Source organism: Quercus robur, chromosome 8 (assembly GCF_932294415.1).
Source record: "Quercus robur chromosome 8, dhQueRobu3.1, whole genome shotgun sequence".
Lineage (NCBI taxonomy): Eukaryota > Viridiplantae > Streptophyta > Magnoliopsida > Fagales > Fagaceae > Quercus > Quercus robur.
The window spans coordinates 44,023,443-44,041,042 of record NC_065541.1 but is presented as its reverse complement, the minus strand read 5'-3'; the positions used below and the strand labels follow the sequence as shown (position 1 = coordinate 44,041,042).

Sequence of the window (17,600 nt, the reverse complement as noted above, 5' to 3'; positions counted from 1 at the left end):
CTTAAAAAGTTCCTCTAAAATGGTATTTATATGTAAACTTCAAATATAAAGTGCAATTATGAAATTGAAATAAATAATATATGAGATATGTGGGTCACAGACTAGGGAAAATGATGTGGTGCAAGGTATCACGAAATATGAATCTTACATAAGAACAAAGGCTCATGTGCAGATCATAATATGAATAATCAATCCATATCATGGTTTCTTGATTCAGAATCCTTTTCTAATTCTATTTTGAACTTTTCCAAACTGACTACATTTGTTTATAATCCGATTGGTTACCATGGATATATTCTGAACCTTGAAATCTCAGCGTAGTAAGCTTTTTAGGTGCAAGTTGAGATTCATCAACAAGGCATCAATTTGAAACCAGCAATCTTGATGGCCCAGCAATTGGGTTAGCATGGAATCCATAACATATCTTACTGAGATTGCTTGCTTGATGGATTTATTTGGCCAGTAATGCTGGTGTGCTTAGTATATAAGTCAGAGGTGTTGACAATATTCCATTAATAACAAACTAAAGGTTGATCTGTCACCATGAGTGAACATGACTTTGAAAAGCTATTATTGCAACACTACATGAGATCACCATGATCAGCATCAAAAGACAAATTTAGGGCTAACAAAAACATATTTTAATGTGAATGCAGGCCCTTGTCATCAACAGACGTCCATCAGTATGTCTGCAAATTTTTAAATTGACATATATTAGCAAATATTTGAGAATTTAAATATAGTTAAAAGAAAAAAAACTACTTCTATGAAGGGAAAAGTGATTCATCAACAACTGTCGGTTGATTAAGATAGAGTAATCAATACAAAATGAAGCCCTGAGCAAGGCTTTACCAAGTTAACTTCAACGGCACAACCTCATTAAGAAGCATAGGAGAACTGGAGATAAAAAGACACTCAATAGAGACAGTGAACTTTAGGATATCAAGATTTTGAGATTTAAGGATCACAAGTTCAGTGAGGCAGTTCACTGGACATAGCCAATCCAAGAGACAAGCAGCACTTAAAGCAAATATATCAGACAATGCCTTGAAGAAGCTAATCCATATGACCTTCCGTAACACAGTATGGGATGTACACTGGCACAGCTAAACTTCTTTCAAACAATAGGTCTACCTCAATAGGCAATTAGATGCAGGTCAAGGGATGCATTCCCACATGAAACTATCATAACCATCAATTAGTTGTCGAATTCTAGTAGTAGTTTGCTTAAAGCACATCCTAGCCAAAAACATGGAACTTTTTTAAAAATTCTTGACATTTTTATGAATAAAATAACAACTCCAGCCTCTACTAATCATTAGCTGAATAATGAATGCTATGATACAAAATCTCCAATATTAATAAAACTATTTGAGAGAAAATAAAATATTCCCAGGCAGAGTAGTTCTATGAAAACTAAAAGGAAAAGGTTAAGATGAAAAAGAACTGAAATAAAGAGAATTGTGATACAACTGATTTGGCAGACCACAAGAAGGTGGGCTAAGGGTTGGGTTAATTACAGATGGACATCTGAATTGGGAAAGAAGTCCACAAAAACCAATAAAAGCTGTGTACTTATGCCAATATATATATATATATATAAGCTATGCACCAATTGATGTGCAGAACCAGAAAGAAGATAAATTGGACAAATTATCAGAAGCATTGCATTGAAAACTCTTGATTCTTTATTTCTACTTAAATTTTCATAACATTTGTATAATTTTCATGTTTTCTATCTTTGCAATTTTATAACTGCCCTATAACGAATAGAATAACTTCAATACACAACCTTGTTCAGCTGTAACTGCAGAGGAGACTGGCTTTCAACTCTAACACCCTCTTGAGCATTGTATGAAGATACGAGTGTAATAAATTTTTACTACAATTGGCTATGCGACTGAGTGGCTAACAAAACTACATTGACCTGGTAATTTTCAGATGCCAACTAGATGTTGCAGTATGTACTTAGTCCTTTTGACATTGAACTTTAATCAACCCACTCCCAGAAGAATTGTGAGTGCTAAGACTTTAAATCTGCAAATCTTTGCCTCACAGCACAAGCAAGTTCCCATTCACCTATACCAGCAAGTCTCTCAACCACCTTTTGCCTGACCCTGATATATGGAATAAACCCTCTCTCTGTCATCCCCATTACCACCTTTCCTGCCAAAATATACTCACTACACTCCAAGCACCCCTCAACCACCAACTCATAGCTTTCAAACCCAACAGCGTAACCCTCTCTCTCCAAGAAATCAATCATCTCAACTGCCTTCCATATCTCTCTGTTTGACCTCAATGCCGCTGCCACCTTCACCACTGTTCCCTGCCTTGGTGTCAATCCCATTTGCACCACCATTTGCTTCAACATCTCTGTTGCCTCTGCAGTTCTTCTGAGTGTGCACATTGTACTGATTACAATGCCATAACTCTCCAGATCAGGAACACATCCGGCCCTACCCATTCCCTTCAACACTTTAACGGCCTCTGCCAATTGATCAACAGCACATAGAGATGATATAAGATAATTGCATGTGCCACAGTCTGGACAATATCCAATTGATTGCATCTCCAACAGGATGTTAGGAACTGACTCAGAATGGTGCCGGCGCTCAAGCCATGCAGAAGAGAGGAGGAGGCGAGTTTGAGGGACAGGAACACAGCCAGAGTGAAGAACTCTTTGGAGGATAGCGAGTCCAAGAGGGAGGGGATTGGGGCTTTGGAGAGTGTACGAGAGGAGGCATGTATAGGCAATCTGGGGGCGAGAGCGGGGTCTGAGAGGAATAAAAGACTGTAAAATTTCATCAACGATTTGTGTTCTGAGGTTGAGGGGAAAGGTCGAGAGGAATGAGAATGGATTTGGGTTTTGGCAAGCTTCTTTTGAGGAAACAAGGTCAGGAATTTGTTCGTAGGTTTTGGCTTCAACTGCAGCTTTAACAGATTCTTCTAGCCGTTGCTGCGATGAGAATGGATGAATTGAAGGAAACCGGAAGTGACAATCATGAAAATGCAGAAGAAATCTGCAAATCTTTGCTGCTCCAACCATCATTTTCAAGATCACAAAACATTAATAGACTACTAGTGGGGAATCATGTGTTACAACATGAAACCTGCAGAAATTGGTCTTTGTTAATGACAAAAGCTGGAAAAATGTATGATATGAAAAATAAAACAGAAACTAAGAGGTAATCCAATAAATAGAAAGATAAAAGAAAACCTATGGTACCACAAAGAGTAAGCTATACTTCATCAATATGAAGGTTGCAGAGTATGGCATTAAGTAAGGTAACCATTACCGAAAATCCATATAGAAGACAAGCAGGACTTGAGTGATCAAAGCATGAGGGGGTTGCAACAATAATTTTAATGTGATTAGAAAAGCTAAAAAGATGAATTCCCGCAAGTGATCGTACTAGCAAAAAGGAAAACAAAACAGGTTTTTCAAACTATGATTTCAGGAAGTATCTGTCTCAGACAATTAAGATATCCCAACTTGGCACTTTCAGTGATACTAATACATATACATGAACATATTCTAAACCTCTTTACCCATCATTGTTATAAGACTACTGCTCATGTTAAGCTAATTAATACTCACATAACCAACAACCAAGATTTAATCTCAGAGAATGAGAGAGGGAGAGAGAGAGAGATTAAAATATAAAAAATTCCTTCATATGCACAAGAAACCTTTTCCATCAAAGATAAGTGCAGTAAAAAATTCAAAGTTATATTATGAAAACACAGCCTTGCAGCACAGCCTGCCATGAAAGTTTTGGTTGTAAAATTATGAATCATATAACACATGTATCTCAAAATGGTAAGGTAGAACTCAATAAACCAGGTTTCTCTGAGGAATATTGTCAAACAAGTAGAGCGCACAACATTTTAAACGCACGCAGGAGAGACGAAAAGAGCATACTCTGAAGTCTGGACAAGATAGCATCCTCGACGGTTCTGAGATATTGATGGCCAGGACGAATGTCCCTTGTCGTGATATTTAGAGAGCGCTGCACTGTCTTTTACATGTGTGTCTATCCTCTTCCACCTAAGTTGCCTTTTGAGTATTGAAAGGGAGAGTATAGAATTACCAAAGACAGGCCGGCTTGCGGCTTGATACAATTTTAGGCATGATAACTTTATTTTATTTTTATTTTCTTGTTATAATTAGTTTATTCAATATGTAATATTTTTAGTTTTTTACATTAAAAAATAAATTGTGCTATTCATATTCTTCCCATTAAAAAAAAATATTTTGATATTTTTCCCTTTTTTATAGGTATATTTTTACAAGTAGAGATGGATTAGCATAAACACAAATTAATAACAATTATTTTTTTAAATCAAATAAATATATGACATAATATAGAGAAAAAAATTTGAAATAAATATTTATCTCAAATGTGAGCTTTGCGAATAAGTTCAAAGAAAAGAGAGGAAAAGTATGATTTGACAATAACATGTTGATAAGATATGCAAATGAGTGAAGCTTTTGTCTAATGCATTGGACACGATACGATGTGGACATGTGTCCAATTTTGGACTCGTATTCGCATTGTATTGTGTCCAGATCATAAATGCACTAGAAGAAGAAGCTGTGTCCTTTAAAAATAGCAAGAAAATGAATGGTTTATTGTGACACATTACAAGAAATATTTTTTGAGAAAGAAATATATAATTTTTTTTTTTTTTTGGTAAATCTTGGACAAATGTTTTTATGTTAAAAGAGATAAAAAGAAGAAAAATTAATATATTATTATGCTAAGTATGAACATTTTTTTTTATTTTAAAAAGTCATTTGAGTATGAATTTTTTTTTTTATAGGTAGATAATAAGAAAAAAGGGAGATGTAGTTCGAAGCACAAATATGTAGCACCTCAAAAAATATCATTATCATTGAGTTATTACTTAAATTTCTTATTTCATATTTTTATATATAAAAGTGTAGTATGCGATAAAATTATACTTATTGAGGGCTCTTCCATTTTGGGACTTTAGGAAATTGCTAAAGTGTTCCACCCTGTTGTAATCTATCAACCATAGTTTGATACATTTTTTTTTTCTTTTCTTTTAAAATAACCAAAGTTTAAAAATAAAATAAAATAAAAATTAGACACATGACACTGTAATTTGTGGAATATAAAGGATTTTTCATTCATAAATATGTACTTCGTATAATTTATGGTGAAATATTGATTTGTTTGGCTCATGATTTTTTTTACTCGTAAATGGTTTTCTACGAAAATGATTGATTTTCATTCTTCTCTGCATGAGCATGTTTTTACACTTGACTAGGTCCTTCTTTTCGTTGCAGAACTCGCACCATTTAAACACTTGCTTCATGGGCACTGATTAGGGTAAACCGTAAACATGTCGGTTTTGCCAGGACTTAACTCAGTCCCCCCAACGTGCAAGTTAATGTAACTTGTAAGCTTTCATCATAAATAGTTAAGCCTTGTCAAGGTTCCCAAAAAACAATTCAGTTGAACCTTGTCAAACAAAAATCCTCACGCATTACCAATGAGCTTGAACTCAATTGTTACCTTCTTTCCACACAAAACAGGGGTCAACACTTAAGAGATTGTGGGTCTGACAAGTTGAAATTCTAACGAAGGGTGTATATTCAACAACTTTGTAAAGAGCACCATGCTGTATATTAATTTGGATATGTGAATGTGATAGATCATGTCCAAGGTAAAATCAGAACGAGTAGCATAACGAGCAGAAATGATAATCTTCCTCGTGGTAAAAAAAAGTAATTTTTACAGATAAATCGGAACTCTAACCAAACTCCCCCTGCATCCGTATCAATCCTATATTATTATGTCTTCAAAAAGCTGAGGCAAGTTATTGTACTTCATGTACTATCCATGATACCAAGCCAAAGTATGCACCGCTTACATTTGAAATGTAGTTTTCAGCAGCAGACATCCATACACTATATTGCTCCTTACCCAGCAGCAAATACTTGTACAGACCCAATGAACTCAAATTTAATTTGGAGCTTGTCAGGCTTGAAAATTAAGAATAGTCCAATCTGAGGAAGGAGGGAAAACCTGCAAAAAAAAGCAATTTTTGAATTAGAGCCATACACATATGCCAAAGAACCATAAAGAAATCAACCAATCTCTGTTAAAGGGTCTGAATCTGAAAGAGGAGGGGGTTGATATGATAATTCAATAAATTATGCTGACTTTAAAAATGAAAAATTGCATTTTATTACCAGAATATAGCTGTCAGCTACATGTGTTTGGTGGACTCCTTCAACGATAACGCCTTATTTTAGATCTAGTACGGCGATGGAAAATTCGAAAAATCACCGCAAAACAAATGAGAACCACCTGTAGGATAATTAATACCTTCAGACCTGGAATCACAAATCCCCAACTTATGTCTATCAATATACATTTTCCAAGCGCATAGAAAATACAATAAACTGAAGAATACCTTTTTTTTTTTCAAGAAACAGAAGAATACCTTTAAGCTTTTGGATCAAGTCCTCCATAAAAACTTCACTTTTTGTTTGTTTTACATCAATAGAGCTCATGTCAAGGCTTGTTGAGAAATTACTGCTGGTCATGTACTCAATATTCCCACCCATAACGCATGTGTTGGTACAATGGACGCTACCATCATGTTCATCACTTCCATCACAGCAATCTAGAAAGATATTGAATCCATAACTAGAATTAAAAGTAGAAGGAATAAGAGCAAACCAATTATTCGTTCATCCCAACAAAAAAATGGACTTCAAATTTTATGTAAATGGACTAATAAGTGGTATAGACAACTCTAATTAAGTCTCAAATTTTTTTTACAATGTTAGCATTGAAATTTCAAACAAAAATCACTGTTGGAAATTTGCACAAAGCTATTTTAACTTGGTTTCAGTTTTCTTGGTGTGGAAGGGAAGTCTATTCCTTGTACAAGTAATTTGATAATTCCCGTCCACCAAGTAATAGATATTGAAGCCTTATATAGAAAAAAATTGTAAAGGATTTGGTAGCTTATGCCAATGAGATCCTCTCATTGGTAACTTTAGTTTATTTCAGTTGGCATTTCCTGGGGATGTAAACACAGATGTACCAAACCACATTAAATATTGTTGTTTTGTAAGAATATTTTATTTCTTGTATGTCTGTATGCGCTAGTCAATAGCCTTTTAACTCAGTGGCATTGTCTGATCTCCCTTATGAGTGGAACCAAGGTTTGAATCCCCCCTCTCCCACTAGTTGTAACATTACATTATCCCAAAAAAAATGCAATCTGCTAGCCCTAAATTCCAACAAGTTGGTATAACAACTTCCATTGATAAAAAAAATGGATGAGAGTCGCTTAATATGATTTGATAATGTGCAAAGGATCGTAGATGTGCAAACTACTAATCAACGGGTCAACAAAAGGGCTTCAGCTTTATGAAACTCAAAACAACCACGTCTCTCGCTAGGGAGCTCATTAGTCAATCATATTTCGGGGTCAGAAGCATAATTCCTGACATATAGGTTATTGCCCACTAAATTTAGCATCTACAAATTGCAAAGAAAAATTAAAGAAGCCCTAATGATTACCCAGATCAATGGGAAGCAAAAGGTAAGTAATTTTTGAGATATTACTTACCACAAAATCGATCATTAATGCGAGAAGAAAATATAAACTGAGGTTTACTTCCTACATTCCTGCAATAAAATTTCCCTGCCTGACAGGCTGAAGTTCCTGCAAATGCAAGATAGAAGTTCAAAAATTGAAATTACTTGCAAAGATATAAACATCATTGAATGCAAGGTAAATAGGGAATCCTTGGTTTTCAACATGAAGCCTACTATCCATATTAGTAAATTTACTTGTATCATTTCGCAAGAATCAGGATTACTGAAAACAATATCATCCAAGGAAGACTACCAAACTGTCAACCTAAAATCAGAGATCAACCCAGTGCTGAAGGGAGGAGGAGTAGGGGGGTAAAGAGACATAGAAAATGGAGTTTTTCGTGCATAATCTCCATCTTGACATCCAAGAATTAAAGGAATCTGGCAAAAATTGAAACTTCTAAAATAAAACAGTTGTGGGGGCAAACAACCAACACCAGAAGAGTAAAAAAATGTTGGCTTTTATGGAAAAAAAGACATTTGTGACATTTCAACTTAAAGGATGACTAGCCTGTCTTCTTTCAAACAAAAGCATTTATGATTGATCATTAATGCGTTCTCCATGGTCATTAAAGATAAAGATGATCCATAGAAAATGCCAGTAGTTTGTGACATTTCAACTTAAAGGATGACTTTCCTGTCTGCTTTCAAACAAAAGCGTTTATGATTGATCATTGATGTGTTCTCCATGGTCATTACAGATAAAGATGATCCATAGAAAATGCCGGTGAAATCCTTGGATGTTCAGATGAGATTCCAATCAATACACATAAAATCAGACTTCTCCCAATTAGAATCTATCTTCTCTAATTTGGACCAAAATATCTCTCAAGGAGCATGATTACAACAAGCAAGTACTATTTTCTATTTCCCTTGTTAAGTGTATACAGACAAGTACACGTGCAGTATGAGAAATAATTCTCTTGAGAATTCCAAATTTTCTCCATAAGCATGAACCCTTAATTGCTAAACATAAGTTCACGAACAAGATTTAGCTCCCAATATAATGATGCCATATCCGCAATATCAAGGAAAGGCAAAACATCCATTACCTGACTTCTCTAATTTATTCTATCATACCCAATAAAATTCTAAATTTGACAACCTTAGCAATTCTTTTCAACCATAATCTACCATGGTGGAAAAGAAAATTAAGCGGAAAGCGCATTAAATACAAAAAATAAAATCAAAGTTCTGAGAGAACTATAGTTAGCATTAATTATTCACATCCATAACGCGTTGACATTTCTACAAGTATAGCAAAAAATTTAAAGCGTAATTAGAAAGTGGAATGAGGACCTACCGGGCTCATCAGTCCCGTCAACACAATCACAGAAATTGTCATTGACACGGTCTCTGGTGAAGGATTTGGAGCCATCCTTGCACTTGATCACCTCTGAATCAAAGTACTTCTCATCTGCAAGGCAAAAGGGGGCAACTTCAAATTTCAAGAATTCAAAGGAAATCGTTGAAGAACATGACGATTGGGCATATGGGTATTGCTCTAATATGAATTTCCCTGAAAACCCAGTTGATAAAAACCAAAAAAAAAAAAAAACCATTTGGAGTACGAGAGAGAAAGGGTACCGTACCAAGAGGGTGGAGTCCGAGGATATATCCGTAGGAACAGGTAAAGAAGAAAGAGGCAGAGAGGAGAGAAATTAATTGCGTGAGCAAACTACGATGATGTCTGGTCTCCAACGCCATGCCCAACAGTATGGGCTTGTGTCTGTGTATAGGCCCTGCTACAAATAACAAGAAGTTTTTAGTCAGTCAGTCAGTCTACTCTAAAGTTGGTTTGGCTTGCTTGACCCCAAGTCAATGGTTTGAATTCGATTTAGTGAGTTTCAATTTGTTAAACTAATAAAGCCTTTTTATTTGGAAGTGAATAAAGTCTCTTGTTGTAATCGATGGAGAAATTTGGATTTGAATCCGATCATGTTTGCAATCTGCATCAAAAGTATGAACCGGACATCATACTTTCAAATGCTATCATATCTTAAAAAATAGGAATGAGAATACGTGGGGTTTTATCCCCCATTCTACCTTCTTCTTCCTTTTTTTTCTAAAAAAAAATGTTTTTAAACCAATTAGAGTTTAGAAAGGGTTTTCATCTTTAATATTAAAAGTACAGAACTTGATCTAATTATGCATTAAAGTTAGTAAAATAATTGTATTACTAATTTATTTACATAACAAGACTAGGGTTTCTATAACAATTAGGTGGTAGTTTCTATGATTTAAAACCCTTTAACACACGTGTATTGGATTTTTTTTTTGTTGGTTTGAATGTTATGAATCATAATACCATTAGTCTTTATATTGTTTGATTTTGTATAGACTATTAGTGTAATAGCAAAATTTATAGCCTAACTGGCACCATTTAGCGTGTCTAATGAAGATATTTAGAGTTCAAATCCCTCTTCCCGTTGTATCTATTGAATTTATCAAGCCAAAAATAAAAAGCTAATACTTAAATTTAGCTAAACATTATATGATATGTTTCAAATCATAACTTGTTTGACCAGACACATAGCAAGATAAATAAGTAAATTCTCAAGATCTTTGTAGTTTAACTGATTAGCACTTTATAGTGTTTATTTGAGATGTTTAATTTTAGGTCAATTCGTAACTTGTTTGACCAAACACATGGCAAGATAAATAGGACCTTATAGCCCAATTAGTTGGCATCTCTTGGTATTTTTTAGATATCCATGGTTTTGTAACTTGTTTGACCAAACACATGGCAAAATAAATAGCAAGATTCTCAAGATCCTTGTAGCTCAACTAGTTGGTATTTCTTAGTATTTTTTAGATATTCGTGATTCAAATTTTCCTTTCCCATTGTAGCTTGTAACTATTAAATTATGTATAAAAAATGGGCAAATTTGATTTTTTTTGAAATATAAATGAGATGAGTTTGGTAAACAAGATATTTAGAGGGTTTGTGCCTGGAAAGACCTTTTTTTTTTTTTTTTTTTTTTTTTTTTTTTTTAATCTCAAATATGATCAGTTGTCATTCCTAAAATTCATGTTGCTTTTTTATTGACAATACTTGTAATAAGCCATAGAATAACTCTAGTAAAACAATGTTTTTTACAACTTGTTTAGGTGGCAGACTTTGATTGATGCACAATTAAATTAGTGTTAGTTATGGATCAATGTAAAATTGATTTCCCATCATTCCTAACTTGTCATCTTCACAAGCCGTGACAAAAACATTATTATGGTAATAACTTATAACATTGTAAGCTATATATGAGTCAAAGGGATAAGGATATCACTTTTGTTTTTATTAGCAATATATATCCATGGATGCATGCCATGTAAAACCATAATTAAAATTGAACAATGAAATAGATATATAGTAAAATATTACTTTAAACTATGTGATGAAAGGCAAAGCTCATGGTATAAGATCTAAGTTTTAGCAAAACCAAAAATTACAAATGATTTTTTTTTTTTTTTTATAACTTGATAGTTTCAATGAATGTCTCAATTGAAAACACCAAAGAAGTATCAATTAGGTTACAAAGCTCTTGACATAATAGATTATTTAAAAAATTCAAAATAAATAATGAAACTTTAATAATTAAATTTTTATTTGGATGAAAAATAAGAAGATATATATTAAGAAGTCATCCACACCAGATACCTAACTGATTTGCAAAAAGAACATTGAATACTCAAACAGATAATTCATATTCTACATGTTTTTTTTTTCTTTTTCTTTTTCTTTTTCTTTCGCATGACTTGAAAAAAAGTACAATATCTAGAATAATTTAAACAAGGAAAATGAAAATCCCTATACTATAACTGTCTGATTTCTTTTTTGATTTCAACTGTCTGATTTCTAGGGAAGCAATAACATTACTATAAAAAAAATATGTATATATAATAATCTTCCTAATGAGAGATTGTTTCCGCTTCGAATTTAGAAATGGAATAAAAACGAATCCACTTCGAATAAGAGATTGTTTCCAAATATATAACTTGCTAAAATTAGAAAAAAGTGAGATGATTATTCATATGTTTCTCATATTCCATAAATAGTTGGGACATTGAGGAATATCCATATGTTCTCTAAATTTTTTCACAATTCATAATAAACTAAATTTTACAATGACCGTTAACTCACCACAACTTTCTTCATTTTTCCACAATTAGAGTTGGTTTGGGATCTTCTTTAAATGAAAAAAAAAAAAGTTTTTTGCTTTTTGTCTTAGCTTTTTCACAAATAATCTAACTTTTTTTTTCTTAGCCTTTTATAACATAGTCAACATAAAATTACCAAAAATCATATATTTTGATAAACATTATGTAAATAAGCTATTGAAAATTATCCAATAAAACTACATGAAACGTCTCATTTGTAGAAACTACATTTTTTTTTTAACTAAGAGGCGAAAGAATAGTCTACTCTGTACGCACAGCGTGGTTGCGTTGTAGAAGGTCATTGAATACACAAACAGATCATCTATATTACGTGTATATATATATATATATTAAAAAAAAAAATCTATATTTTACATGTCTTGAAGGAGATGCAATATCTAATAATAGTCCTAAAGAATCATTTAAACATGGAAAACAAAAATGACTATACTTTAACTGCCTGAGTGTTAAGGAAGCAAGAGCAGTCGACCAAAAAATAAATATGTAATGATCTGCTTGCAATATTTGATTTGTGTCTTTGATCAGAATGAACTAATTGTATGGATTTCCTGCAATATAACAGAAACAAAAAGAGAACGTCATTAGTTAGGTTCTTAAGCAATTGAGAAATCGAAGTTCAAAAAAGAGAAAAGAAGGAAAAATAAAACCATATAGAGTATGATTATTGTCTTGTTAATTAGCTACAAGTTGCTTTGCTAGTGGCCGAGGCCTTGGCTCATTCAGCAGATCAGTACTACTAAAGTATTTTTTTTATTATTTCAAGTTTAACCCATATTTTTAAGCAAGTATTACAGCTTAACTTTTGTAAGTTCAAGACATATGATAAAGATCAACAGTTACGTACTTATTATGGGGCTTTAACAGCCTAATCTACTTTATTGAACTATCAATAGGTTGTGCATTGCAGATAGTAAAGGTGCTCTTATATTGCATATACGAAAAAAGCAAATAGATGAATGACATTCAGATGGTAACATCAAATAAATCTGGAAAACTGGTTTCAATAATTCAGCTTGGCATTGCCGATCTTGTGCAACCACCCTAAGAGGAACTACCACTGCCCTATTATTCCAAATTTTGTAGTATTCTAGATTAGATTTTACTACACACTGTCAACAACATTTAAAAAACGTTGATTATAATAATTTTGGTAATCTTTTTTTGTAACATTTTCATATTTATTTAAATTATTGATAATGTGGCAAAATAGAAAACACAAGCGAAAGCAAAGAGAAAATATAAAAAACAAAGCACAGCAGGATTACATGGTTTGGTGTTGACGGCCTACGTTCACAATGTAAAACTTAGGTGACCCAACCGTTACACTATTTAGGCAATGGCCTAAGTCCTCTAAAGCTCTGTTTGGATTCGCGGCACATTTTGGACGTCTGCGTTTCAGGCACTTTTTTTTTTTTTTTTTTTTTTTAACCAACGCGTTATGCACTGTTCATTGGTCATGAACAGTTAGGCTAATGATTTTAGGCTAATGAACAGTGTCAAACAGTAAAAAAAATATTTTTTAATGTAAGAAGTCTCCTAAAAGTGAAGTCTCTCCCCTAGCCAATAAAGAAAGACCTCTTCTATTGTCTAATAGAATGTCTCTTTTCTTTTCTTTTTCTTTTTCTTTTTTTTTTGAGGAAAAATGTCTCTTTTCAAATGTTGTGCATTCTATTAATATATTTTACCATGTTTGATGTAGTTTAAGAGAGTCAAAAATTTTAATCTCCCAAAAATTTTACTCTTTATTTCTTTTTTTATCAAAATTATAATTATAATTAATAGTTTTTCGGATAAATTTATTTCTAAAATCCATTGTTCATTACTTAAAGTCCAATATTGCCCAGAGAAACAAAAATAATCTCAAACATGATATTTATTCTTATAATGATTGTTTAGATTTATTTTTAGAATTAAATATTAAAAATATTTTTTATAAATAGATGAAAATAGTCCAATTAACATATTAAGTTAAATATGTAAAAAGGCTATCGCTTATAAAATATAAACTAACCATACATTTACATTTGCATATGTAGAAAGAAGTTATTCAAAATTAAAATTGATAAAATTCTATGTAAAATCAACTATGTCATAAGAAAGATTAAATGAACTCGCGATATGAAATTTTAAAGGACATAATTAGTAGTAATCTTAGTATCTCAAAAAATATGAAAATGGATTTTTAAATGAAAAAAAAAAAACATAAATATTATTCAATTAATATTTAAAATAAAAGAATGTCCCACTAAAATGATCCTAGACTAGGATCTATTATATTGCGTAGGTCAAATTTGAGCATGAATTTGTCTGGAGTTGAATTGAGGTATTTCATATATGACAAAAACGACACCATTTAGGGGGAAAAAAAATTTATTTTATATTCTTTGTAGCAATGTGACCATATTTTGCATGAAAGACATTTAACATATAACAACACACAAACAACAAAGAACTGTTTGAAAGACATTTAACATATAATAACACACAAACAACAAAGAACTGTTTGAAAGACATTTAACATATAATAACACACAAACAACAAAGAACTATTTAGAAGACTAGGATAATGGAAGAAACTAATTATCTCATTTTAAATTGTCACCTTAAATAACTCACTTTAAATTATCATGTTAGGCCCCAAAATGTGTTGTTGAACCATTCCCAAAATGTGTTAAGTCAACTCTGCGTCCTGCGGCAGAAATAGAATACATGAATACATGAATTAGGCCCATAAAATTTTAAAAACTCTAAAATTAACTAGTTCACATAGGTTTATTCCCAACTAAACTAGTTCACTTGGGGTTCATTCCCAAGTAAAGATAAGAAAAGAACTAATTGTCTACGAAGTTATTAGATCATGCCTCTAAATAAGAGAATTATAGTAGCAATTGTTTATTGTTGTGTTTTGGAATTAGGGGAAGCAAAGTTTCAACAAGTAGAAGCTTCCTAGCAAAGCTTGAAGGCTTTTTTAGTAGACAATAAGTGAGCAGCAAGTTACGGCTCTGACGAGCATCAAGCACCTACTCCTATCAAAATGAAAAGTAGCAAGCTTCGCTTGAAGAAGTGATCCCCTCTCCATTGCACGCTAGCTATCAAAAAGAAAAGCAGAAAGCTCCGCTTGAAGAAGCTAGCCTCTTTATCAGAGAAAGCCAATGCGCCCCTTGTATAGGGTTCCCAAAACCTGTGTGCCCCTAAACTACAAGCTTTGAAACCCCTTTCTACAAACCGGGAAGCTTGAAGAGCTTAACAAGTTAGTTATTAACAAGTTATTACATCTTGTTTCTAAATAAGAAAAATAGTGATCTAACTACAGAAAATTCCCCAAAAACAATGCACTGAGATTTAAGTAATTACCTGGATGATAGTATTGCTGGTGGTTAAATCCATTGATTGAGTTCTGCTGCAATGGAACACCTCCTGAAGCAACAGTTGCTTCTCTAATTACTTTATCTTCGTAATCTAAAGAATAACCATATAGGTTAGAATCAACCATACCATTCCCATTATCAGGAATGTTGTTATAATTCAATGTGTTACCAACAACTTCTCCACCATTAGCCATCCCCTTATCGTGTATCCTATTAGTCCCACTCCATACCATCAAATTCGGCTCAACAACTTTATATCCTATACCTCCTCCAGGTAATTGGCTTTTGTAATTCTTAAGTTCATCAAAAAGCCTTGTATATTCTCCATAAGGACCCAAAACTGGATCTTTTTGTCTACAAGAAGCTTCCCACACCATCGATTCCACTGCTGCTTTCCGGTCTTCCTCCATGAGATTTTTGAGGATCTTTGTCACGTTGCTAACACCAAACACTTTATGCACCGCTTGAAATTCCCTACTTCTGTTAGCAGGAAAATAAGGCGCCAATATGCACGACTCCGTGCACTTCTTCCTTTGATGTTTGCAAGCAGCACAGGCTGGATTTGCTGCTTGTGCTCCATTGTTGTTCCTTTCCATCTTTAAAAATTCAAAATTTAAATCAATCTATTATGCAACACACAAGAAAAATTATGCACCGACTTGTTTGTATTTTTAACAAAGTACAAAAATTCATGAAAAACGAAAGAAATCTTAACAAAAAAAAAAAAAAAAAATTGAAAACTTTATCAAGAAAAACGAATTGAGTAATCATAATTGTGAGGGAGGAATAAATCAAGAAATATACTAACCTTTTTAACAAGTTGTTTGATGTGCACGCCAGAGGGACGGCTTGTATAAATAATATGAAAACAAGATGTAGTACGTAGAAGAAGAAAAAAGGTCTCTTATGTATATAGACTTACACGAAAAGATTGTTATGTAACTAAATCAATGGGATATTACTCTTATATATGGTTAAATATGATTTAGGTAGCTCATAAGAAGAACCAGAGTTCTAATTTAGTTTATTTATTCAAAATTTTAAGAGGACTGTTGATAATCCAATTCCGTGGAAGAAAGAACCCTAGCCCAGCTAGGTCAAAATAAAATACATGACGTGTGCGTGTTGTGCACGCGGATAGAGTGCACGTGTGTTTAATACTTTAAATTACTTTCCCAACACATATGATACGAGTAGAGGAATTGCTGCTAAACTGTATTTGGTCTCTAGTCGGTTGGATATACACTACGCGGTTTATAGCGCGTGGATCCAAAATACAATCTTTCTGGTCCACCGTACGGGAGCCCATGACCTTGGCCCAGTTGTCTTTTAGTTATACTAGGATTTGAAAACTTACTCCTATTAAACTTTAGACTTTTAAACGAAACACTTTAAATTTCATAGTTCTAACATTGGTGATTTTGGAGAAACAAAAGGATTAAGATTGTTATTTATGTATTTGCACAAGATGCCCAATTTAGTGTAAAGCCAATCTAAGTCTAACACTAGACTCCACTGCTCCCAAATAAGCTCTGTTAGAGTTTTTTTGTACCATGTAATTTATCCTATAATAAAGATGTATATGTTTATGATTTTACAATGTGGATTAAGTCATTAGACCAAACCACGTAGCCCTTGTCTTTTACCTTTTTTTGCTTTCACCTTCACTCACTACAAAAAATATGAATTATAACGGTGGTCTTTTTTTGTAATGATTACAAAAAATGCTATTAGGGAAGGTTTATTGTAGTAGCTTTTCAAATGCTACTATAAGTCTCTTTGTAGTAGGGTTTTTCGTAACTGCTATAATACACTTCTTTTTGTAGCAGTTTCCCAACTGCTACAATATACTTTTTCTTATTCTTTTTTTCTTTTTTTGCATTTCTATAGGTGTTTTCTAAATACAAAACCACAAAGTTTTGTCCTTTTGTTTTTTTATACTCCAATGTAGAAAACTAACACCCTAATGACCAAAATACCCCTAAAATACTCATAATTACACAAAAACCCCTAGAACTGAAATTGACCAAAATATCCCATGAATGTTCATAACTAGAGAAGTATTTTTAAAATTTTCAAAATGAATAATATACCCCTAGACCTCCAAAATTACAAAATACCTTAGGAATGATTAAAATGAACAAAAAAAATCCCTAGAATCACTAAATGATAAACATACCCCCTAAAACATAGCATTACTACTAATACCTATTGGTTTAAACTGTGAAGATGTTTATCCTCAGCAATCTCAATGTGTTGTGAAACACCTATTGAGAAGGCCTTAATTTCCTAACTCATTTTAGTGCATGTAATATATATATACACGTGTGTGTGTGTGTGTGTGTGTGTGTGTGTGTGTGTGTGTGTGTGTTTGGGGGGGGGGGGGGGGACTAACATTGTAGTATTT

At 32.9% G+C, this 17,600-nt stretch overlaps 3 protein-coding genes across 9 annotated transcripts; all 3 read right to left on the bottom strand.

Moving 5' to 3' along the window:
• Positions 1–128: 128 nt before the first annotated feature.
• LOC126695644 (pentatricopeptide repeat-containing protein At1g06270) lies at positions 129–4,141 on the bottom strand. Of its 2 annotated transcripts, XR_007646062.1 has the most exons (3): positions 3,926–4,141; positions 1,793–3,113; positions 129–689 (listed from the first exon to the last, which is right to left on the bottom strand). XR_007646062.1 is itself a non-coding variant. In XM_050392473.1 (2 exons), exon 2 carries the CDS (start codon positions 3,050–3,052, stop codon positions 2,024–2,026), a length of 1,029 nt encoding a protein of 342 aa, XP_050248430.1. In that variant the 5' UTR covers positions 3,053–3,113; positions 3,926–4,141; the 3' UTR covers positions 1,666–2,023. The 2 variants fall into 2 exon arrangements, 1 of the variants encoding a protein (XP_050248430.1); XM_050392473.1 differs by lacking the exon at positions 129–689 and having other exon boundaries at positions 1,666–3,113.
• Positions 4,142–5,600: 1,459 nt separating this feature from the next.
• LOC126695643 (glucosidase 2 subunit beta) lies at positions 5,601–9,639 on the bottom strand. Of its 6 annotated transcripts, none has more exons than XM_050392472.1 (6): positions 9,242–9,639; positions 8,953–9,066; positions 7,621–7,716; positions 6,481–6,663; positions 6,227–6,344; positions 5,601–6,150 (listed from the first exon to the last, which is right to left on the bottom strand). In XM_050392472.1, exons 1-5 carry the CDS (start codon positions 9,354–9,356, stop codon positions 6,292–6,294), a joined length of 561 nt encoding a protein of 186 aa, XP_050248429.1. In that variant the 5' UTR covers positions 9,357–9,639; the 3' UTR covers positions 5,601–6,150; positions 6,227–6,291. The 6 variants fall into 6 exon arrangements, with proteins under 6 accessions (XP_050248429.1, XP_050248428.1, XP_050248427.1 ...); XM_050392471.1 differs by having other exon boundaries at positions 5,601–6,059; XM_050392470.1 differs by having other exon boundaries at positions 5,601–6,040; positions 9,242–9,638.
• Positions 9,640–15,132: 5,493 nt separating this feature from the next.
• On the bottom strand, positions 15,133–15,789 carry LOC126696334 (LOB domain-containing protein 2). Its single transcript, XM_050393093.1, has one exon. It carries the CDS (start codon positions 15,787–15,789, stop codon positions 15,133–15,135), a length of 657 nt encoding a protein of 218 aa, XP_050249050.1.
• Positions 15,790–17,600: the final 1,811 nt, after the last annotated feature.

Excerpts from the sequence above, each read along its gene's own strand:
- LOC126695644 (XM_050392473.1), bottom strand. The coding sequence starts at position 3,052 with ATGATGGTTGGAGCAGCAAAGATTTGCAGATTTCTTCTGCATTTTCAT.
- LOC126695643 (XM_050392469.1), bottom strand. The coding sequence starts at position 9,356 with ATGGCGTTGGAGACCAGACATCATCGTAGTTTGCTCACGCAATTAATT. Across the intron at positions 7,717-8,952 it reads TGACGGGACTGATGAGCCCG|GAACTTCAGCCTGTCAGGCA; the intron begins GTAGGTCCTCAT and ends TTGCATTTGCAG. Across the intron at positions 6,664-7,620 it reads CATTAATGATCGATTTTGTG|ATTGCTGTGATGGAAGTGAT; the intron begins GTAAGTAATATC and ends ATATCTTTCTAG.
- LOC126696334 (XM_050393093.1), bottom strand. The coding sequence starts at position 15,789 with ATGGAAAGGAACAACAATGGAGCACAAGCAGCAAATCCAGCCTGTGCT.